At 42.2% G+C, this 25,000-nt stretch overlaps 2 protein-coding genes across 15 annotated transcripts in view; one reads left to right on the top strand and one right to left on the bottom strand.

The window, feature by feature from the left end:
• Positions 1-8,062, top strand: part of LOC147032361 (cyclic AMP-dependent transcription factor ATF-7-like) — a 123,424-nt gene extending 115,362 nt beyond the window's left edge. For all 11 annotated transcript variants that reach the window (XM_085869922.1, XM_085869924.1, XM_085869923.1 and 8 more), the window contains one exon: positions 6,261-8,062. In XM_085869922.1, coding sequence (XP_085726048.1) covers positions 6,261-6,436 — 176 coding nt within the window. In that variant the 3' untranslated portion in view covers positions 6,437-8,062. The remainder of the gene's footprint in view (positions 1-6,260) is intronic.
• The window catches only part of CDK5RAP3 (CDK5 regulatory subunit associated protein 3), a 33,875-nt gene continuing 16,788 nt past the window's right edge, over positions 7,914-25,000 (bottom strand). For 3 of the 4 annotated variants that reach the window (XM_085869916.1, XM_085869918.1, XM_085869919.1), the window contains 12 exons: positions 22,056-22,187; positions 21,852-21,952; positions 21,586-21,634; positions 20,348-20,526; positions 15,079-15,215; positions 14,791-14,938; positions 13,906-14,076; positions 13,624-13,711; positions 13,451-13,536; positions 12,129-12,334; positions 11,698-11,869; positions 7,914-8,143 (listed from right to left, as the gene is read on the bottom strand). In XM_085869916.1, coding sequence (XP_085726042.1) covers positions 8,078-8,143; positions 11,698-11,869; positions 12,129-12,334; positions 13,451-13,536; positions 13,624-13,711; positions 13,906-14,076; positions 14,791-14,938; positions 15,079-15,215; positions 20,348-20,526; positions 21,586-21,634; positions 21,852-21,952; positions 22,056-22,187 — 1,535 coding nt within the window. In that variant the 3' untranslated portion in view covers positions 7,914-8,077. The remainder of the gene's footprint in view (positions 8,144-11,697; positions 11,870-12,128; positions 12,335-13,450; positions 13,537-13,623; positions 13,712-13,905; positions 14,077-14,790; positions 14,939-15,078; positions 15,216-20,347; positions 20,527-21,585; positions 21,635-21,851; positions 21,953-22,055; positions 22,188-25,000) is intronic. The other variant, XM_085869917.1, reaches the window with a different exon arrangement.

Raw genomic sequence — 25,000 nt, 5'->3', positions numbered from 1 at the left:
GAATTGCAAAGCTCATTCTGGTCACATGACTAAGTAGGTTAAAATGGCCGACTTAGGAAATTTCTTTTAAAATCTTCTTCTCCAGACCCACCAGTCAGAAAGCTATCAAATTTGGGTTACAACATTAGGTCAGGGTCGGGATGTTAAATTGCAGAGGTTATGCCAATTATGTGACCAGAAGTGTGTCAAAATGGTGGACTTCATAAATGTTTGGGAAAATCATGTAAATTCCTTCAAATACCTTCCTCCCCAGACCCATCAGATTGCTACCAAATTTGAATGACAACATTAGGCCATGGCACAGATAAGCTAGAGGTCCAGTGGTCCTATTTTTGTATGCATCGTCAAGGCTCGTCGGAAAAGCTCGTATTACACTGAACGGATCATGACGTAACAGCCAAAAACCGGGCTAAACCACACAAAAGGAACAGCAGAGACTCGCACCGAAGCAGCAATAGAGAGAGGAGGAGAAGGGGGGGCACATCAACAGCAGAGTTGAAGGCCAAGATAGAGGGAGACTTGGACAAATAATGGGTATGGGAAGGAATTGGGGGGGGGTAGGAGAGGATGCTTGGGGTAGACAAGATGGATACAAAAGGAAACTCCAAGGAGGGAAAATGGAAAATTTGGGTGGGGTTAATGAGGGTAGAAAAGATCATCGTTTTTGGATTGGGGACAATCTGAGATGGTGGTGAACACCTGTTTTGAAGATCTGGAAAGAATAATGAGATTGAAGAGGATGTGGAAATTGATTCCACAAGTGGGGGAAAAAAAGAGGAATAAATTGATGGAGGTGAGCGCAGTGATCCTGGATTTTGGTCGTTTCATCAGGAGTGGGTTGATGGTGGACTGTCTGAATTCTGTAGAAACCTGGGGGGGGGGCAAAAAAAGCAGAGGGTGCAAGACCAGAAAGTAGGCAGTAGAAGACAGAGAGACCACCAACCTGTCTGTGATGGCGATGTCATCAGCCAATAGACTCGGCTTCATCACGGGGGATTACAATCTTAATGGACTTGGTTTCCATGGCACCAAGATGTGAGGCAGGGGAGCCAGCCCAGATGAGAGTGCAGGACTCCATCAAGCTGTGAATGAAGGCCTTGTTGGTGGATAGGAGTTCAGGTGTGCCAAGGAAAGACTTTGTATGATGATGCACAGTTGGCAGCTGGCTTTTGAGGCCAACTTTGAAATGTGGTTTGCCCAAGAAAGATCATGGCTGATAGTGAGACCCAGAAGTTTGAATGACTGATTTTCCTCAAGAGGATTGTTAAGAAAGTAGATAGGAGTGTTTGCCAGATGGTCCTTTCGGAGAACGATAGTGAGTGAGATTTGTCAGGATTGAAAGACATTCCAAGTGGTTGACCAGCTTGTGCTTCTTTTCAAAGTCTGAAGAGAGGAAAAAGGTGGCTGCCTGTCTGTCTGAACGATGAGGAATGTCATGGCAAAGGGTGGTGTCATCAGCAAATATATGAAGATTTTTCAGTCAGAGATCATTGATGAAGATCAGGAATTGGACTGGGCTCAGAACACCATCATGACAGGGGGAGGAGATGAAAGGATTTCATTGAGTGCTACACTTTGGCAATGAGAGTAGAGGAATTCAGTAAGCCACGTGTGGAGTTTGCCTTGGATATGCCGGAAGCAGAGTTTGGAGAGTAAGGCAGGATGCCAGACTGTTTCAAAAGTCTGATGTATGTCCTGTATTGAGATATGTCCAGAGAGACTGCCCTGATCTCATGTCTGACATTGAGGGCCTCCGTATACCCGAGATCGGCAGAGAGGATTGCAGCTACTGTCAGCCTGGCAGAGTTATTAGGAATAATTTTGCACAAGAACAAGAACCACCTCTTGTATAATTTACACAATGATATGGAATTTCCAGTGACAAAGAGAGGTCATTGCTTGAGAAAAAGAACAGAAAGCTACCTTCAGGAATGTGTCTCTAGAGGTAGAGCATGGTAGATAATGTGATCCAAAGCAACTCATTACTTGTAAGCACAGTGATCTGATAACCAGTCCAGGGGGAAGAGTGCACACACTTCGCTGACCTTTTGGAAAACAGGACAAGGTACCTGATAGTATTGAATGCTGGGAAGATGTTCAGTGAGATGCCTGTGAGATGACCTCTTCTTCCAGATTGAAGGCATAATCCATTGTTACCTCTGCCACCGAAGTTGAACGGAGGTGATGTTTTCACCCCTGTCTGTCTGTCTGTTTTTTTTTCCTGTGAGCAAGATATCTCAAAAAGTTATGAACGGATTCGGATGAAATTTGGTAGATAGTTTGGGTGTGTGCCAAGGACTAATTGATGAGATTTTGGTGAAGATCCGGATCCGAGAATTTTTAAAGTGATTCTTCACCATTGAGAGATGGGGCTAAAAATGATATGTAGCACATCTCAAAACATTACGGATGTATTTGAACGAAACTTGGTGGACAGGTTGGTTGTGTGATGAGGAAAAATGAATTCGATTTTGGTGGAGATCCAAATCCAGATGTAAGAATTTTTTTTTTTTTTTAATTTCTTAAGTGATTCTTCACCATGGACAAATGGGGCCAAAAAAGATATGTTGCATGATGTTTAAAAAAGTTGTGGAATAGTAATGACAAAACTTAGTGGATAAGTTGGTTAGGTGATGAGAACAAGCCAGGTAGATACTGGTTCAGGTCCGGATCCAGCCTATCAGTGGGATACAAAATGTAAACTGTTCAGCCTGGCAGAAGTATGTGTTCCACCGAGTGCTGTTGTTGTTGGCATTGTGGAAGCAGCATTTTCAATGTTGGTTAGAAAAAAATTTGCATCTTGGTGGGGTGGAAGTACAGTTTTCTATCGTAGTAAGGGATCTTGGATGGGTACAGTAAAAGAGGTATTTGGGACATTTGCCTTTTCTGTGAAGACAGGGTTCAGATGTGCAGTCTTAGCAAGAACAGGGTACATCATGACTTTCCTTTGAGAATGAACAGATGACGCACACGTACCAATAATGGACTTCACCAACCGCCAACAAATTTTGTGGATCCCTCGCCCCACCCCTGCCTTACAATCAGTTTAACTTACACTTGGCAACAGAAATTTAGAGAACAATAAGCAGAAACAGTACGTGACAGGCTATCTTGCAAAAAAAAAGTATTTCTCACCACTTGAGTCCAGGTCTGAACTTTTTAGTCCACATTTTCCCTGTTTGTCATATTTTCTTGTCTACTTATGCCTCCTCTGTTCTGTCTCTACTCATGGTTGTGTCTGTCTGCTTGTGCCTTGTACCCTTCTGCTCTGGTGTTGCTACATTGAATACCGACGTCCATTTTTTTTTTCTTTGGTGAAGCCTCGTGTGTGTGTGTGTGTGTGTGTGTGTACGTGTGTACGTGTGCGCGCGTGCATACGTGTGTGCATATGTGTCCAGCTGTTCACGTCAAGCCATACAAATATTGTGCGTAAACAGATTTTTGACGCACAATGCAACGTTTGGAGATTCTCAGACCCGATATTTTGTGCACTCACTAACCTTGCCTGCTTGTCTGTTCCATGTTCACTTATTTCCTATTGTCCCACTCAGTATGTTACTATTCAACCTGTTTTGTTGCTCTTCCATGATCCTCAATATCCCATGTTTTGATGCCCGATCATGATCATATATGATCAAGTAGACGAAAACTTTGAAAATGCTTCACACTCTGCATGGCTCATGCACCATCTCACTCTGTGCAGATAGCCACGTAAGTTAGTGAAACCATTTCGATGCAGCTTTTCTTTGAGATGCTCTTCTCTTGTTCTTCCATGAGCCTCACTCTTGTGGAAAAAAAAAAAAGATGGAGGACTAGAATTGTGTTTTATTACCTTCGCAAACTTCGTTTGACGAAGGTATTGTATTGACCCCTGTGTATTTATTTATTGGTAAATATGTGTGCGGACAACATTGCGCAAAAACTGCTGGACCGATTTGCATGAAATTTTCAGAGATGATGTGCAGTTACTCAAGGACGCCAGGCGAAGCTTTTGGGAGCGATCGGATCAAAGGTCAAGGTCAAGGTCACAAAAAGGTCAAAATCGTTTTTTTTGCGATGAAAGTGTCAATTTTGTTCCGATTTACATCAAATAAAGTCCAAAATGTTCAGTATTCAAATCCCGATCCACTGATATAGCGTATGGTATAGTGTTTGCAACCCTAATTAGTCTGTGGAAGTCAAAGGTCAAGGGGGTCACCAAAATGGAGTTTTTGATTGGGAAGCGTTGTGGACAACATTACACAAAAACCACTTCGCAGATTGTCATGAAATTTTGTGGATGTGTTTGGCATCACGAGAGGACAAATCGATTAGATTTTGGGAGTGATTGGATCAAAGGTTAAGGTCAAGGTCACAAAAAGGTCAAAATCGTTTTTTCGCGATTAAGTTGTCAATTTTGTTTTGATTTACAGCAAATTAACTCCAAAATGTTCAAAATTAAATTCCCCATCCTCTAATATGACACATGGTATAGTACTTTTGTCACCCAAGGCAGCGGTTGGGGGTCAAAGGTCAAGGGGGTCACACAAATTCACATTTATATCGGAAAGCGTTGTGGACAACTTAACGCAAAAAAAAAAAAAACGCAGAGAGGCTTTAATTGTTTTGGGTTTGTTTGGTATCATGAAAGGACAAATCCATTAGATTTTGGGAGCGATCGGATCAAAGGTCAAGGTCACAAAAAGGTCAACATCGTTTTTTCATGATGAAAACGGTTAATATGTTTCCGATTTACATCAAATTAACTCCAAATTGTTCAGTGTTCAATTCCCCATCTTCTGAAATGACACAAGGTATAGTACTATTGTCACCCTAGGTAGCGGTTGTGGGTCAAAGGTCATGGGGGTCACGAAATGCATATTTGTATTGAGATGCGTTGTGGACAACTTAATACAAAGGTGGATGCGGCGAAGGTATGCGCTCTACGAGTGCCCGTTCTTGTTGTACACAGTTTTGTCGTCTCTCGTATGGAGCACGTGGTTGCTGGTAGTACCCATTGCTAGGGAGTACGGCTGTGCCGCTGATGCAGTTACCCCCTGCAGGTCAGGGCGGGACCTTTTGGAACTTGGCAATGATGCTGTGTGATAATTCTGGTGCTCCATCGAAAGACAGCGAGGAATTTTTAACCTTCAGATAATGCTTTCAGATGCGTCGCCAGCGCAACACAAACGTGCAATGTAGAAGTTCCATATGTGTTTTGCTGAGAAATGCGGACACCACATATCTGGCTTTGCAATCACTCGAAGGGGAGAACCTTTTTCAAATTCCGCACTATTCAATCAATTTATTATGTGACCAAAAAGCTTCCTCGGGTGAAGCTTACGTTGCTCAGATAATCATGGAGTGAGGTTTTGGTGAAATAAGGTATTGGCAGGAGAGTCCTTTGCGACAAACTCGATCATGAGGGGACTTTGTAGCTTGCAGGTATCCTGGCATTCGCATGGATGAATCGCCGAAGCGCACAGCCAGCTTTAGAGATGGCCCTGCTTCTCGTAAGCAGCTATTTCTTATAGGAACACTAACATCAGAAACTTCTTGAAAATTATAGTTTCATATTGACAATGAGAGCAGATAACATAATGCCATTCAGCAATGATCCAACTCTCCCTCTCTGCCACATTTTTTTTCTTTTGAGATCTGCATTCATCTCCATCGACCACGTTTGAGGCAAAATGTGCAGAAATCTATCCTGGCACATTTTGTTGGTTTAATACCGGTTTTTTTGTTTTTTTTCAAAACAAAGTTGAAGCTCATGAAAGAGCAAGGAGGATGCTGTGCTGTGCTGTATTGTTTTCAAGTTCTGAGTTAACTTCACAAGCCCCAAACATTGCTGAGAGAGGTTATCCATTACAACCGGTATAACCTGCTTGTACATTTTCACGCGCAATTCGTACCAAGAGCTCATTAACTGTACGTGTGCTGTTTCGTACCAAGAGCAAGCATGCAGTTTCGGATCGTGTTGAATAAGGCAAAACTGACACCTCAAAAACTGGGATACAGCACAGCATTATGTCGTGGTCATTATCAATTTTGGATGTGCCATTTGTAGGAATATGTAACAATACCTTCATGATGGTGAACATTTTTGAGGTCTTGTGTTCTTGATGCAACAATACTGATCCTGTCACAACACCAATTGTAAAATAATTGGGCTGTTTAAATACCTTGGTAAGGACCCAAGAAAACCCTATTTTGCAGCTTGTTTATTTTGAATAAAACGTGCTCTACTGACGTTATATCTCTCTGTCTCTGCCTGGCAGCTGATGAAGACAGTAGTGCAAGCAGCCCAACGTCTGCCTGCCGCCTGGCCTCAGGTCCCAGCAACGGTATTGCAGATGCACGGACAGGAACAGGTCGTGGTGCTGCGATGAGTCCGGCAGCTTCGCGGTCTCTGCCGCTGGCCGTGCAAGTCCGATCACAGTCTGCGAACAGCTGACAGACCACAGACAACCGGCAGGATCCCTCCTCCGCCCCTTCCTCTCCTTGCTGTGGAAGCCTTCAGATAACGTTATGCACCTGACCTTCAAATGCCGTCTTGCTCCGATACTCTTCCAGCGGTCAGCCATTGAAAAACAAATGGGTGCCGACGCAAGTGGATGAAAGCAAGTAGTAATTTCAGACATTAACCAAGGCCAGCTTCAACTCCATTTCTTAAACAGAGTGATTCTTCAGTCACTTGCAATGAATCTTGTATTAGATTCATTTCAGCTCCATGAGCTTAACCAATAGCCATTTACTGTACAAGATCAAAAGTTTTGTGGATTTCTTTGTCTCTGTCTGTCTGTCTGTCCATCTTCATCTCCCACTTATATAAGACGTGTACCTTTTGAAGTAATTCAGGCTCCACTTCCCTTGGCAAAGCATGCCTCTTCAACTAAAGCATATCTGTTTCAAGAGCTTCATCATGAAAAGGTAACATCAAAACAAAAAACAATGGACCTTGTCATTTTGCAGACAACTCATGTCAGCAATATTGCCAGCAGAGGGCATGAAACCCCCACAAACTCTTTGGGAGTACACCAAAGCTCAAAGGACCTCCACAGTGTACTTTTTTTTTTTTCCTCCTGCAACAAAATCACAAACTCCAATTATGTCCGAATCTGGCTTAGTAACTCATATAAAAGCTGTTGACCTGTAAGCCATCGTCACTGCCCCCAATGTCTTTCCCATGGCGTCCATCATTGCCACCATTCCAGGGCAGTGAGATGTTGACTGACAAGTGCTAGCCTTAATGTACAGCCTTTTAATGCACATCTGAGACTGGCCATTTTTGTGGAGAACAGGGACAAGGTGATACGTATAATGTATTTCACACGGACGTAGCTTTCACTCGTTTATTAGCAATGGCGTCCAACTTATGCAAGTTTATTTGTTCCACGTCACACGCAGGCCTTACGGTACACACCTTGCATTTTGTCCGCTGGCCTTCTATGACTGGTTTACAGAAGCTTCCGTCATGACCTTTTGCAATATGTGTTGCCGGAAGACATTCTGTAATCTTCACGCCTCGAGTTTATTCCTCGCTTTCATCAGTGCATCGGACTCTTAAGTGCATGTTTTTAAAACTGCATTCTGGGTGTTTTTGGGAGGGGTGGGGTTTGGGGGCAGGTAAAGAAGTTTTGCTCAAAAGAAAAAGAATCTATTAACTTAAATATCTAGAATCTGCTACAAGTGGCCATTGGCCACATATCTCAAATTGTGACAACTTTTATAGGCTATCATGGTATATAATATACCCTAAAAGTAAATGAATATATATATATATATAAATATATATAAAGTGACCAATTTTTAAACTGTCAAATCGTTTGTGTTAGCATTTTATCCCCCCCCCCCCCCCACAAAGCTGGGTGTTTTTTCCACTTGCAGTCATTCATGGAAGCCAAACACCAACAGGAAAAACGCACTAAATGTACACATCACTACATCAGTTTATTGTAAATAATCAACATTGGTTTAACCCACTGCTCTGTATTTAATAGTAGTACAGGACGTGCAATCTGCATGAGGTTCTTTAGAACGAAGATTTATCGGATGTTGTAAATAAAAGTCCTTTATAGAAGCCTTTGTGTCTTCTTCACGCCATCGTTCCCATAAGGTTGACAGTACGGTTGTTGTAACGTTTGGAAATGTCAGCTTCGATCTGGAAGGTGTGAACAAAATATCATGTTCGTAATAGCGGTTACAACATCCCACCTTTCACTGTTAAACAACAAAAATAATCATTTTACTCCTCAAACTCATTTTTAACTCTCACAAGTGCTTTACTTCAGAAACTTGGAAGGGTTGTCACATCAAAGCTGTTCCATTTAATGTGAATTACGACAGCCCGGTTGTCGATGCAATTGTAGAAGAATTCAAGTTGTATTTAGCCATTTTGATGTTTGTTAGTTTGTTTTTTTGAAAGCCACTCCCCCATTCCAAACCCCCTGCTCCCAAAATTCTTTGTTTTTCCACTGTATTGCACGGTGGTAGCACAATGGGAGTGATTCTGCTTCAATGAGCACTCAGACATAAGTTACAAAAATTCATCTTGGTATGGGTTCTCAACTCATCCAATCGGTCTTCTTTTATACATTTCCAAAGGAGACTGGCCTTGCCTTGCTGGTTATGGTTTGTAGATGAAACGAAAAGCACGATAAAAGCGACTCCATAACTCAGAGCATGATTGACCATGAGCCATTTGGTGGTGACTACTTAAACCGAAGTCCCAAAATGAAGAGTGTTTTGGACCATGAAATATTGTCATGAGTTGGAGTCTTGGCACAATCTCAAATGTACAATTGACTTTCCTGTATTATAAATCCTTCACTCCAATAAAATTCATCAAGAATTTAGCTTAACTGTGTGTGTGTGTATATATATATATATACACACACACATCCCATTTAAATACAAATTATTGATAAATGAAACCAATGATATTCAGTTATCTCTCTCACCAAAATCAAACTGGTGGTCTGCAAAGTTTTTAACCAACTGGCCTTGTGTGAGGAAGGGGTTTGAGGTGAAGCTCATGCTCCTGGCTAAACATAGCAAAGTTCTCATTCCAGTGGTGCCTCCCCCACAGATGTCGACCTGCTGTCTCGCAAGGCAGTGATAGTGGGGAAAACCTACACTTGCAACACTATTTCAAAAGAATGCCATTCCGGGTTCACCGGCTTGGAGCCCTGCCTACATGTGGTGGCACCTGGATGTCTCAGACTCTCCATAGACACCTAGCTCGGAATTCAGCTCTCAATGTTAACCAAGTCTACTTCCTGCAGCCAGTCCTGAGTCAGCTGTTCATATTACTGTGTGGGTTGTTGTAGCAAAACAGCAGACGTGAGATGTCCTCTTTCAGCACCATCCAGTCCGTGGGTGCAGACTGGCCACACTGGCATGGTTCCTAAGCTCAGACCACAGAACCTTCCACAGAGCAGTATGGCATATCTTTTTCCCCAACCTATCTTGTGATTCTGACATGAGAATGCACCAATGGAGAAACCACCACCAGTGTGTCTTGCTGACATTTCCCATCAAGTCCTCCTACGAAACATCTTGCAACTGGCAGAAAATGATGAACGGAATTTTCCATCTATATTGCATTCTCATCACCTCACACGTAAGATCCTGATGAAAGAATATGTAATCTCATTCGGTCAGCAAGAAACAAATTCTCCAGTAAAATCTGGCCACATGCACCATTTAGTCAATAAGTCACACAATACACACCAGATTCAATGCGGTCAAAACTACTTCGACTTTTTCTTGCATGCAGTCACAATTCCATGACTTCAAGCACTTCCTTTTTACTTCGCATCAGAACAGCCCATTCAAGCATCCAATGAAGTCTGCGAGTTTTGTTTTTTTTTTCTCTTCATTTAGGTGAGTCACAAGATCCATTTATTTATAAGAAATCGGCTCTAGTTGCTCAACTTTCTGCTGATCGCATCCAAAGCCTCCTTAATTCCTGACTTTCCTCCCCTCATGCATTCAATGCAAAGCCTTAAAAGGAATCCTATCATCTCTCCCAGTGGAAGCTGGAGTTTCTCAAGGTAGCGTCTTGTTCGTCAGACACTTGAATGACCCTGGATAATTCCCTGGATAATCCTCTTTGCAGACGTCTCCACGATGCCAAACTGTACCCACATCGATGCAATGACAGGATGGCAGCAGATGCTTCCTTCTCTGCTCACCGGAAAAGGCTCAGATGGTTGTCTGACAAATGGAATGTCATTCAAACAGGGCAAACCTCATGCACTTATCCCGCATCTCAAAAAGTAGTCTCATTAAGACGATGTCCCTTTCGATTCTGAGCCTCATAATCGGTCACGACCTTTCCTGTGCAAACCATGTATCCAATATGGCCTCGAAGCCCAGCTGCAGACTAGGCATCATGCCAAATACGTTCCTTGTAAATCTGAACTTCTGAATTGCAATGCCTTTGTCCAGAAGTCAATGGCATACTGTCCTCCCCTATAGATTTGCACCCCCCACTTCTTACGCGTCTCTCCTCGATGCTGTGGAATCCGAAACTCGCAACATCATTGTCCTCTCCCACAAAGAGGCTCAAATTGCACAGACAGGTTGTTAGCTTGTAGTTTCGTCCACGTTTATTCTGCTATTGCTCCCTCTGCTCTTTCAACACTCCGCTCCTCCCCAGTTCTTCAAGAATGCATGTACTGTATTCTTCCAGCAATCCTCTCCTTGTTAAAAGTTGCAAAATCTGGACTTGTTGCTCACATCCGCAACTTTTTTTTTTCCCTTTCTCCTGCTTCTGGGACCACATTATCGAGGTGGTTCAATCGTACTCTTCTCACCAGGGCTCCTAAGTCTAGAAATCCACCAACATCTCATGCTGTCTTCCATCTATCTCCACCCATGATCTTTTCTATCCCCATTACCCCTCTGCTACCCAAGCTCTCTTACTTGCAACCTGCTTTTCCCACTCCTCTTCTCTGTCCTCTTCTCAGTCAATCCCTTGCTTACATCCACCTATTATTCTGCTTTGTATTTGTATATACAGTACATGCAATTTTTTTCACTACCTTCAGCATGAATACTACTTGTACTGAAATGGATGATTCCGATTCATAACTGGAAGAATTATATATATATATATATATATATATATATATATATATATATATATATATATATATATATATATATATATATATATATATATATATATATATATATATATATATATATATATATATATTAAATACTCTCCCTAGCACCCCGTTGGGCTTCATTTAGAGCAGTTGCGATGAGTGTTGAGGCATAGAGTAAATTTCAACGTGTGTGTGTGTGTGTGTGGTTTTTGGGGGATTTTTTTTGCTCTGCCTCAAACCAGCTCCCATAGCCTTCCCAGCGGTAATCACAGCCATATTTCAAATTTATTCAGGTGCCGGCAATAGTGCGCCTACTCTTCATGAAAGACACCGTGGGATCTGTTGTCCACAAGCTAGTGCCAGCAGATGAGACGTCCAGCTTGGCTTACATCTGAGGGATGGCACACTGATGCAATGCCCTGCCTGTGAAGCATCAATGCGAGAGTTTACAACAAAACTTGGGATTGAACTCGGACTAGACAGCACAAATGTAAGCGTTCTACCTCAACACGTGCCTGTGGGCCATGTATACATGGCTATCAAAATATTACATTGCATCGGTCTCTCTTTACAATTCATTATTTACACTTTAAAGTACCAATTCTTGCAGATGCCGACTCAGATCGAAGGTCTTCTCCAGTCTTGGTTTCAGCATGGTTGTTTCTTTCACAACATCCTCCTGCTGCTGAAGCAAGTCCTGCTGCCTCTTTGCTGCAGTCCTGGCCTGCTTCAGCTTTTGCTGCAAACGTTCTGCTACCCGTTCCACGTAGCTGTGAAATAATGTCCACAACGTGTACACGATGATGAATTATCGATTGAGTGATTCTTACATGATCGAGGAACATGTGTCCAGGAGAGGAAACTTGTGAAAGATGGGATTTGATTAAACATTAATTAAACTAGTAAGTTGTTCTCAAATTTAAAACAAAGGTTATTCATAGCTGGGTTTTGTCTTTCTTGGACCTCGTCTGGTACGAGAGCATTTTTCACTTCTCCAGCTATTGCAACATGCAGCCCCACCACTCTCACCGTGGGGATGCGAGAATGAGGAAGAGTTGCTGGGTCTGTACATCTGTAAAGCAAGCAAGCAGACTGCGCACTGCGCTGAGCATTGAGCGCACTGCCTCACTCGTCAGTGTCTGGAGCTCAGCTGGTGCTGACTGAAGCTGCCTGATGGCCAGCACGTCTGTCTCTTCCTCCATGTCTATAAGACGTTGCAGTAGAAAAGCTTCAAGCTGGGGAGGAGGAGGAAACATAAGACCTCCATAGTTATATCAACAATGGTCACTAAAAAGCAGATTTGACCAAATAGACCTTTTTCCAAGAGTGGTTGAGTGAAAACTTTTTAAACTGGAAGGGCACTCGGAAGAGCGCATACCTCCGCCCCGTAATTCCTCATCCACGACAACATATCTGGCCCAATATATTTTGAAATATCATGCTGTACATCGTTTTTGAGCCCCATCTCTCAATGGGGACGATTCACTTTAAAAATTCTAGAAATCGGATCCAGATTCGAATCTTCAACCAAGTCGAATCAATTTGTCGTGGTCAAACACCCAACCTGTCCACGAAGTTTCATCCAAATCCGTCCACAACGTTTTGAGATATCGTGCTATTTCTCGTTTTTGGCCCTTTCTCTCAGTGATGAAGAATCACAAAAAAAATTCTAGTAGTCGGATCCGGATCGTCACCAAAATCGAATCAGTTCTTCTGTGTCACACATCCAAGATGCCCATAAAATTTCATCGGGATCTGTGCGCAACTTTTTGAGATATCCTGCACACAAACAGACAGACAGAAAGGGGTGAAAACAAAACCTCCTTCACCTTTGGTGTTGGAGGTAAAAAAAATCTGTTTATGAACCAAGACCAACAAAAATCGGACAGAAATGTTGCTTTACAAGATGTGTTAAATACCTGCACTGTAATCATTTATAGCGACCAGATGCTGCATGTTCAACAGGTCAAGATTTTGATGAAGTAGCATCCACCTAAGTGCAGGTATTTCATGGTCTTACATGTTAGAAAAGTATTTGGCAACGATATGGGGGGGGTTTTTTTTTTGGTCGCAAAAGGTCAAAAGACGGCGTTTGTTTATATCAGTGAAATGCAATCTGGACTGGGGGTCCCGTTTGCTAGCATGAGTTGGTGGACGTTAAAAATTCCTTGGTGTCCTTCGCAAAGAGTGAGAGCTATCCTGCCCTCTCAGTCGAGTAAACTGTGTCGGAGTGGCGACCCGTCCAGGATTGTAACCTCGAGCCAATGAAACTGCCTCAGCGGCATGATGCATCGAATGTCATGAAGAGGATAAGCAACAAACAAGGCAATTTTGCTCATTTGTTTTCTCACTTCCACCAAGTCATCAATGAACTGGTCTCTTGTTTCTGGATTTTCCAGCATCAGCAAGGCCTCTTCTCCTCTTGCAATATGTTCACCTGGAATGGGATTTTTATGTTTTAAGAAAAGGAAACTGCAACCATGTGCTGCGATTAAAGAAGACGGCATGAGAATATAAAACGCACATTCCACTCCAGAACTGATCATTTCAATCCGCGGCATCTCTGTGCCGTCGTCTCCCCAGTCAATAGTGCCGCCAACTTCATCAGCACTCTGTAAGAGTAAAAAAAAAAAACACTAACATTAAACTGCCAAATGCAATTTTTTAAAGTAGGACTTCTAAAAAAACAATTTCTGTATTTATCTTAAAAATTGATACACAAAATCGTCTCATTTATCTATACCTTTCATTTCAATGAGAATTTACAGGAATTTATGTTACAACCTTGAGAATAGACAAAACAAACCTGTCCAGGTTCCTGTGCATCTGCTGCAGTCACAAAGTGCCACCCAGCTGTGTCATTGGAACCATTGTCACCAACGTCACTCCAGTCAAGGGGAACCCCAGAAGTCATCCCAGGCTGTTCCGTAACAGTGAAGTTGACGTTTTCTGGAAGTTCAGGTCCCCCCCAATCAATCTGCACAAGAAAGATGTCTCGTCACCGTTTTGACTGACGAGGCCTTGGGACATTTTGTCCATATATAGTTGAGGGATATACAGGAAAAAAAAAAAAATGGAATCTTTTTCCAACTTTAACTGTGATGAACTACTGAAACATATTTAACTTGAAGTAGTTGACAAAGCCTTTTCTTTACATTGCCTGTCTGCTTCAGATTATTTTACCTGGTTGATAGTTCAGTTTGCTTCGATTTGCAATAACAGTTTTGAAAATTTTCAAGTCCAGTTGAGTCTCGTTATAATTAACAGATATTTTGTCAACTTGTAGTACAACTTAAAATCTGTCAGATAATTCTTCTGCTCTCGCCCCCCCCCCCCCTCCCCACAAGTGGAGCCCTCTCGTGTTTGAGGTGTGCAATTGCACGTACAGCTGCAGCATCACCCTCAAAGCTCATCAGTAAAGAAACTATGAAGCTGATGTTTCTGAGGTTTCAGGTGCTCGCCCTTCACTTCGCTTCCCGTGGTAGTTAGCATAACCTTTGTGAAATGTCAAGGCGAGGGTCAGATTTATCAACTGACAACAACTGGTATTCCTCGCCATCAATAAGTTAACCAAGTGTAATGATGCCTTCATATAGAGACGACGAAGGAAACCATATGAAGGATCTCTATGGTTGATTCATTCAAAATCAACATGCCAGGAAAAATGATTTGAAATGAAGAACACATTTACCACCTCTTCTGTATCGTCATTCTTCACCAAATGCTCTGGCTGTGCTTGTTCTCTGGATGATGGTTCGATTCCAGTTCTCCATTCGTACACGGTCGTGTTTCCCTTCGTTTGAATGTATCGAAGCATTTTCAGTTCTGGCTCCAGATGCCTGGTGGGGAAATAAAAATTGCTCGCAGCGCGTGCACACACATTTTGTGGCTTTTCAGCAAAGTGTATTCGAAATATACGTGTGTACGTCATGCAAGCGTGAAGTGGGTGAATTGGTGCCAAGCCTTTGAGGAAACGCACTTTGTACAAACAAATTCTGCGAAGGACTGGTAAAACTCGACAGCTTTTTGGAGGCTTTTGCTGTCTTCCGCAATTTTATTAAGGAGAGTCGGCAAATCCCTCACTAGAGAAAGCAATTCTTCCTTGATGTCATCTCCCTGTAGGGCGATAAAAAGCCAAGCGTTCCATGTAAGATGGTCAGCATGACCTCGAGCACAGACTGGACACTACAGATGGGGAAGGGGGGGGGGGATGCGGAGAGAATGCAAGGCAATACCACAATCGACTGAAGGAGAAAGGAACGTGCATGACCATGATGACGTAGGTCATGAAAAGAGCCACGAGCTGCCTGAGCAACATTAGCAAAAGGTCTCAGCAATGATCGTACAATAGTAACTTGATCTCTCATCCACAGCCTCAGAGTTATGGATGGGAGATGAAAACCAAACCAATCTATGATTACACTCTCTTTTCCCCCCCCCCCCCCTACATTTTTTTTACTCTTGATGTCGATACTTGCATTCCCCGTTATTGGACATGAGAGGTTCATGTTGTACGTGATGGTATTTTGACCGGTTCATGCTTGTTTGTGTCTATTCCGTGTTTGTTCCTGACAGACGACGATGCGATTCGAGAAGCAGATCAGCAATATGACTGATTAAAAAGGAACTCGGTGATTTAATTCAGTAATCTATGTTTACAGTATATGATCGGCTCATGCTGTCCGTTTGACCCACCCTGAAACACGGAAACACTCCTCAGGGAGAAAAAAATAAATAAATAAGTAAAAATTGCTTCAAATTAATCCAAACGTCCGAGAAAATTAGTTTTTCAATGGGACAAAAAAAAATGAACACAGGCGGCGTATAGGCAACCAATTGCTACTTCCATCTTCCCCCTCCCCACCCCCCCCCCAAATTTTTGTTTTCTTTCCTGTTAAATATATAACCTTTCATTTCTTGAGCTTTCAACCAGCGTGAGACTAAAAGGCTTCCTTTTTTTAATTTATTTTTTAACATCACGGGATTTTAATATCGCGGCCTTCTGCTCGTGAATATTTGTCACCATAAAGAAAGAAAATGAAATTATTACATTCATGTGAACCAGCTGTCCCTTCATTGAACAATAATTAGAAACGAGAGCAAAGTCGATGGTGTACCATCGCAAATCCCCCCCCCCCCAACCCTACTTCCCACCTGAAGCAAAATTGCATAACGTTCCACCAGGAATGACCCAATATTGAATTTTGATTAAAAAATTTCTTTTCCATTTTGACCCCTGGGACCCAAGTCGTCACCCAATGGGGCATGGACCATGGGGAAATCCAAAAAATAGAAAAGTAACATATTTTATGCATCTCCCAATATTGATTGCATCTGCAGTTTAATTTTTTAATTGTTGAAAGATTTCCCAGAAATTGCATTTTTTTTTAGTATTTGACCTTTTGACCCCGCTACAGGGGATGGGGCCAAAAATAATATCACCATTGCACCTTCACACCATGTGGTGATCATAACTACCAACCGTTAGCGTGACGGATGGACAGACAGAGCTGATTACAATACCCCCCCCCCTTGTTCATTTTGAAAAAAGTGGGGATCCTGACAAGATCAGCGAGTTAGAATTAGAAGAAAACAAATTGTTGTTTTGTAAATACAAAAATCGAAGCTCATGGAAGAGTGAAGGGATGGAGAGGATAAAAAAATAAAACGCAGTGACAGTGGAGACATAGTTGAATATAAATAAAGGAGAAAAAAAAAGAAAAAAAAAAGAAAGGGGGAGATGGAGAAAGTAGAGTGATCTGCAATAAGAGGATTGGCTATTTGGGTCATTGGGTCAGAGATGGTTAATGAGGGTCGGGACCATGAGACAATTTTAAGATGTCTGATAGTTCCTTCTTCCAACTCTCGGTGTTACTGCTTAGAAACCTTGACAGTTGCAGCAACTCTAATTAGATTACTCTCACAAGAGGAGAAGGTATTACATTTGTGCCTGTTTGTTTGTCCACACACACACACACACACACACACACACACATACACAACGTGAGTGTCTATTAATTGCATACTAATGAAATGCGAGCGCTACGTCTTGATTACGTAGCAATGGAACACGAGTGTTTCTATTAATTACGTACTCTTGAAATGTGTGTCATTATGTACCGTTGGAACAGGAGCACGTCCCCTAATTATATACCATTGGAATGCGAGGACGTCTGAATTACGTATTATGTCTTAACTACGTACAATTTGAACACAAGTACATCTACTAACTAGAAGGGCACTCGGTAGAGCGCGTACCTCCTTCACATCATGTCTGATCCACGAGGATATATCTGGCCCAATACATTTTTGAAATAGTGTGCTATATATTGTTTTTGGCCCCACAGTATCTCTCAACGGTGAAGAATCACTTGAAAAATTAAATAATTCTCGTATCCAGATCCGGATTCGGATTTTCACCAAAAATCGAATCAATTCGTCCTTGCCACACACCGAACCTGGCCACCAAGTTTCGTCCGAATCTGTCCAACTTTTTGAGATATCGTGATACATATCATTTTAGGGCCCGTTCTCTCAATGTTGAAGAATCGCTGAAAAAATGATCAGATGTGGATCTTCACCAAAATCTAATCAGTTCGTCCGTGTCACGTACCCAACCTGCCAACCAAATTTAATCTGGATCCGTCCACAACATTTTGAGACAAACAAATAGACAGAGAGGGGTGAAAACATGACCTCCTTCACCTTCGGTGGCAGAGGTAAGAAGCCTGGTGTTGGCTTCACGGTTAAGGTGGCTGGCTTAAAGGGCAACCCAAACACTAAGACCACGTGTCGATGCTCATCTCTCCCTTGATACCCTACAAAATAGAGATGATGTGTTTTTCCGAATTCCGGTTTACAAAGTGGCCAATTTTGCGATTAACTGAAAATCTTCTTCTTCATGCCGAGCCATGACATCACACCTGGAAGTCGATCACCGGACTCGTACTGTCTCCGGGTTATATTGTGGTACGGTTTAACTGAAACGGCGAATAATTTTCGATTTTTTTTTTCCACAAATATGCCGAGTTGATGTGTCCGTGGTGGTTGCAGTAATAAAAACCAAGATATTTTAATGCTACACCAATGGTCGCTTAAACCCTAAGTTTGCCAGAAATTTGGACGAGGTTTCTCCGAAATACCAAAGTGTGGATCGGGCCGAGAAAATGTTCACTGTTATGCTCGGAACATTTTATGGAGCACGTTATGAAACAACAGAGATGACTAGATCTTGTGGTTCTCCACCACAAGTGAGAGAGAATGCCAGCCCCACCAATAAGTGGAAAAAAAACAGCCGTCGCTCAAAACCAAGACCATCTCGACCCAGCTACCGGTGCATAGACACGGGGAATTTGAGCGGTGAATCGAACACCTGTTACTATTGCAAGGCAGTTACTATAAAAGCACCTGAAAATAATTATCTATTATCAACACAAATTTCTACAAATCATTTGAACCACCATCTATATATAGTGCAGAGAAAGTATGTATGTATCATCATCTACTCCTCGAAGAGGGTTTGGCCGAGGATGCCAACATTTTCAGGGTCCCCAACCCCCGCCCACAATTCCCCATCAACCATCACCCTAACAATACCCACCACCACCCCACACCCTTCCTCCACAATCCCCAATCAACCATCACCCCCACAATACCCAATACCTCCCCTGCACTCTAGCACCACGACCCCTTCCACTCGGGCAGGACATCGACACGGCATGACACAGCACAGCACAGACACGACACGATCACAGACAGATGGCGTCCCGGGAAGGTATGAAACTGGACAATCCCGTCACGTACAAGACTCCTGGTCAATCTGCAACAGTGGGACAAAGTATTCATCACCAATTTTGTCTGCAGAGTTCAAGTGTGCCTGGGCAGTGTCCATGCCGTGTTGTGGCGTGTCCATGCCGTGCCATGTTTCGCCTGGAGTAATCTTACTATAATTCACCGTCTGTCCGTCCGTCTGTTCCCAGGTACCGCAAAAACGGCTGAACCGATCGCAACCATTTTTTGGGTGTGTAATCCTGGGACCCCTTGGAGTAAAATAGGAATAAATATAATAACATGACCCCCTTGACGGCTCCCGTAGGGAGCTGGTGCTTCTAGTATAACCAATTTATAAATATAAAATCTTTTATAAATTATCGATTGAACGGAAAAACAAAACTTAACAATCTGTAGTAAACATGCGACCAGTATTTTCATCTTCACCAACACCTCCGTTGTCACCATCTTCGTCTAAATCGCTCGCACAGGCTGAAAACGATAAAGCTCCACAATTCCCCCGAAAGCGTTTCCATCGCTAATTTTGGCTCCAACAGTTTCTTCAAAATCCCACTGCTCAGTTTCAACGTTTTGAGAACCTTCAGAGTTGCTAATGACTGCGGAATCAGTATCGGAATCCAAGCTCGAAAAAAACCTCCATTTGGATTAAGGTGTGACGTCACTAGCGAAAATTGAAAATGGACACTTTAGGGCTTTTTGTTTTAGGCACTTTGTGATTGGTAACAAAAAAAAAAAAATCTTTTTTTCCCCTTCAAATTAGACTGTGATTAATGATTTTTTTCAATGGTTTTCAGAAGAAAAAAAAATAGTGTTTGGGTTCCCCTTTTTGGATCATAGGGTCTTGAGTTTGAGCCCCTGTCCTGCTGTTGAAATAACACCAGGTGGGGTTGACTCTGCCTGTCATCCTTCCGAGGTTGGCAAAATGAGTGCCAGCTTACTGGTATCCTGTGTCGGAGTGGCGACCCGTCCAGGATTGTGCCCAATAGCCAAGGAAACCGCTTCGGCAGCACCAACGCTCTGCGCAGAGTATGGTTCCAATGGATGGATGGATGGAATGTGAACAAATCTACAAATTCCGTACGATTGAAATGTGAGTACATCTATTAATTATGTACCATTGGAATGCAAGTATGTCTTAAATAAGTACAATTGGAAAATGAATGTCTGAATTTCGTACTAATGATGCATTGGAATGTGTTAATTACTAAACACACCAGCACACAAAACAAGTCCTGATGAGGGTCTGAAATCTCTATTTACTCTTTTTGTTATTATTGAGGTGATGATGATGATGATGATGATGATTCCAGGAGACATGGAGACATCCTATGACTGGACAGGAACATTTTCATACTTGATAATTAACCTTGGAAAGGTTGCTTCTGCAGTGCAGACCAAAAAGGGAAATATGTAAAACAACAAAGTCTCAACTGATCAGGAGATGTGGAAACAATTACCACGATTCCCAGACTCTTGCAGGCAGCATGATAACTGGCCTGGTGTTCCGTAGAAAGTACACCACTCTCTGCCACACGACGCTCGATCTCCTGCTGCAGTTGCTGTCCACGACTGATCTGCTTCCGCAAGGATGGAACCTCATAGGACACATTCCGAGTCAGCAAGCTGGCCAGCTCCGCTGAATAACAACCCATGGCATAGACACAAAAAGAAAACACGATGTGATCTTTATTTTGCATCCCTATTATTTTACGACGCCAAACTGGCGTATACACTCAATGGATTCCCAACAGTGTTTAAATAATGTGAATTTGTCAACACTTCCACAACAAGGCGAGTACATCCTGAAAAAAAAGGTATCTCCAACATAGAACACAAGGTGTGTTTGTGTGATGTTTGTCCCCCTTCAAATGGACGATTTAAGAAGGGTTTTAAAGGACAACCTTTTAAAATGACTGTGTGTTCACGACGATCTGTTTTTCAGGATAAATAAACTCAAAAAACATTTTCCATTAAAGAGTAATTCCGTCTCTTCGATTGGAAATGTAGACGGTGACTTCCAACCCGGCCTCAATGGTGGTGTACAGAAGCATTACAAAATATATGTAATAAAAAATACAAGGCACAGGGAGGTGAAATTCACGACACTTGATGTGTAACGTGCACAGAGTAAAACAAGTGTTCATTTACATATGTGCGATGTCTAATAAATAAGATACAAGCACACCTGACGCTAGGCCGAGGCTTCGGGCTTTGGCATGCTCACGAGACTGTATCCTCAAAATGAAAGGTCCCAGAAAATGAAAATAGGATAGCATTTGTACATGTCATGTTTTAAAGTAACACTTTTTCTTCCTACAAAACATCATATCTTCCAGTCTGAATATTTCGAATAAAATCATTCCAACCCGTCATTTTTGACGGACTTTTACACGAATTTTCCATGTGTATGTATGCATGTAATATACATATAATATATATATATATATATATATATATATATATATATATATATATTCATGTGCACATTAATCAGGTGTATGGACTACCAATTATTTCTGACATTGTTTTTAAGTTCTTGAGAAAAGGTCCGAACAGATAAGGTCTATTAGAAGTAGCTTACTCAAATTTGTCAGTTGGACATTTTATCCACCCCTTTGCCTCCTCCCTTCGAAGCTGCCGATGTCATATAGCGAATGCACTTTTTAATATGTCATGCTCAAAAATGGAGACTTACCCAAATACGCATTGTCTTTCTCATACAAGGAAACAATTTCTTGCCAATCCTAAAAATAAAAAGAAAATGATTTCATCATACTTTGTCACAGAGAAAACAGGCTTGGTTCACTTGAAATATAACGTAAGTAGAAATTTTTTTAAAACGTCATTATTACAAACTGATAATGAAACCTGTTTGAAACCTATTGATGCACATTGAGATTCGTTGAATTTATAGTTTATCAGTGCAGACACCTTAGCATGTAGATTTATGTTTGTTTTTACCTTCATGCGTTGCGATGAATACCTCCCAAATATGTTCTTTGTTGATGCTTCTGTTGCTTTTAGTATTTCTACAATTTTGAGGCAGTGGAAATAATGAATATCTAAGGAAGGGGTGGGGGGGGGGTGGGACAGTGTTCCAATGCAATGATATTTTCCAGTTCAGTTCCGGATCCCTATGTAACAAAACAGGCAAGTGAGTCTTACGAGAATCAGCCAGCAGCTCCCTGATCTCGTCGTGTTCGGGCATGTCCTGGATGGCATTGCTGATCTTCTCTCGGATTTTTACGATTGCTGTCTGCCATTTGATGTTGCAATGTCTCCGATCGACCAGCCAGTCTGTGGTTATAACGTACATCAAATCAACTAAGTTCAACAAAGGACAAGCTTACAATTTGCTTTTGTATTTTACATGGGATGTAGAAGAAGTTTTTCACATGAGTGGCATTACGAAGGAACACAGTATTAGAAAAAAAATCAAGAGATTACAGTTCGGACAACAAGCAAAGAGACAGAGAAAAACTCTCTGCTGTTCTGTCTGAAGACAGATTCAGTGCTGCCAAAGCAGTCTCATCAAAGAGATTAACCCATGTGGTTTGTCTTTGCCTTCACAGTGGTAGTTGGGGTTGGAATTTGGCCAGGGATCTGGAAATAACTTGACGATACTCTGTGAAACGAACCATAGGGACTTGTCCATCATTTAATGGTAGTAAATGGGCACGTCGCTTAATGTCACTCCAAATTACAGCACACTTTCTTTCTGATGTAACACCCGGCCTGTGAAGCACCAATCTGACAATTTATAGTCGGCTCAGGAATCAAACCCAAATTAGACCGTGCAAAGGTAAGTGCGCAACTTTAGCACCATCCTATCAGAGAAAGAAGGAATATTGGATGCAAACAAGGAGCTGATACTTTAGCTCCCCTGCCTTTTGGGTGGGATGTGGAATATATCTGTGTAATATGAAAGCTAAATCTTGAACGGTTTTTTGAAATATCGCGTACACAAGTCAAGTTACCGAGATAGTTACCATGGCAACAGAATTCAGCCAATCACAACCATGATCTCATCAGGTTGAGATAATGTCATGAAGAATATCTAGATATCTGCAATATGAAAGGTAAATGTTGAATGGTTTTTGAAGTATCGCATACACAAAAGTACATGGACAGATGATCAGTCGGTTGGAGCTCATTTAAATATCCCCCTTCTCCGACCTGCTCGGAGGGGTGGGGCACAATTACCACTTCAGTTGTATGATGGACGGGAGTTTCTGCAGTAGTCATAAAGACTTCGTCCGTCAGGTACGGCCCCAAAATTGAGTGACCGGAACTACTCAGAGTGGCCAAGGTTCATGGGTACCATATGAAAGCTCTGCTATTCTGCCTGGTAGCAGTCTGTAAGTAGTAGCTTTCACCGATTGGTTCGATTTTTAACAATATGTATATGTTGTACAGACATACTAGGCATCAGAAGATCATATGGAAGCTCTTGCAAACAGTTTATTTTGCATTTACAGCCACCATACATTACACTAATCATCATCATCATCAAAATGAAAATAACTTGACTTTTCATCAAAATAAATGAACATAATCATGGAAATCATTAGCATCATCAATTGCAGAAGAATAATTAATTAAGATCAAGTTCATCCACATCATCAGCATCATCGTGCACAACCGTGTCCTCTCCCTCCTCAGATGGCTGGTTGTCACATGTCTTTCGTTTGCAGAACTCAGAGCACCTGAGGATATTCATCAAACAGGTGCACCCTGGCAGTCGGCATGATCTGGAACAGTCACAAGCAAGGAGTTCTATTTCGGCTTCTGGAGCTGGTGAACTGTCTCAGTCAATTTAAAGTTCTGCTTGCCATCATGTTCTTCATATTTCCAACCGTGACCATTTAGTGATGGGATGTTCGGTCTGCCTTCAAGGCTCCTTCTCCACATGAAAGTTTGTTCATTTGCTCGAAGGATGTTCTTGTGGAGGGCATCTGCACAAGGTGGCAACTGGTGAGGATCAACTTGGCCATTTTTGCTGGTGAACAAGCGATAACGCAGCTCATTTACATTCTTCACACTGGACTTGGTAGCATATAGTCGGCAGGTAAAAGCCTCCAACCTCTCGAGGAGTGACGGAGATACTGTCCAGTCTTTTATCCGATGTCTGTGAGCATGCACCGAAGGTCAGAGTTTTTCTTCAGTATGTTCAAGGAAGCAATCTTGCGATGTCCAGCTCGTGTGCCGACACCATCACATCCAGTGAACGCATGCATTCCTATTAACGCTTTACAGAGAGACTATCCTAGCACAGATGCGATCTTTTTTACGTCCATGTAACGTCACTTTGCTTGGGATCCACATTTCAGATACAGAGATGCACTTGTGTCTTCCTTGAAGGCCAGTAGGAGCAGAAACACATCAGTGTCATCAGCAACGAGTACAATAGACTGGAAGCCTTAAACTGCTGCATGTGCCGCATGTAGAATGAGTCGCGTATCTGCCTCTTCTTGTGAAGAGCAGAGCTCTGGGACCAGAACACTTCCTTCGTGTGTGATTTTGAAGCAGTTCTCTCCAGAGGTTTTGTAGAGAACCTTTCCTCTTAGTTGTTCTGTTTTTATTTGGCTGCTTCCACTTTTGTACAAGAAATTCAATGAGTGGTTTTGTTTGGAGTTGCTGAGAGACATTTCTTCCACTGGACTACTGTGTGCTTTGCTGTGATGTTCTTCAACTGTATAGGTCCAGTGCTTGATTGTCTGCCTTCTCTTTCCACTTCGTTGATGTAATTATTTCTGTACATGTCAAAGACAATATCAATACAAGAGGACTGAGAAGCTTCATTGACAGCCTTAGAGAGTACGAGAGAGGCGGTCAACAAACATCTTGTACTCACTTTTTGTCTTGTTCACAAGTGCCATTCCATCAATGAGACACGCCGACTTTGTTTGTGTGAATTCCACGGGCGAGATGTTTTTCCTTAGTTCCTTGGCGAGAGATGACTTGTTGGTTGTCCTTGGTATGCCATCTGCAGTGGCTTGGGACCATGGAAGTGGACCCAAGTGATGCTTTCGAACCTCTCACATGTCAAGCTGTCTTGTCTGTGCCATCACTAGCATAGTGCTAAACAATTTGCTATTGATCGTGGAACG

The sequence above is a fragment of the Eptatretus burgeri genome, chromosome 2 (genome assembly GCF_056783735.1).
Source record: "Eptatretus burgeri isolate ZD-2024b chromosome 2, Ebu_testis_v1, whole genome shotgun sequence".
Classification (NCBI taxonomy): domain Eukaryota; kingdom Metazoa; phylum Chordata; class Myxini; order Myxiniformes; family Myxinidae; genus Eptatretus; species Eptatretus burgeri.
This window is presented reverse-complemented; position numbering and strand designations above follow the sequence as displayed.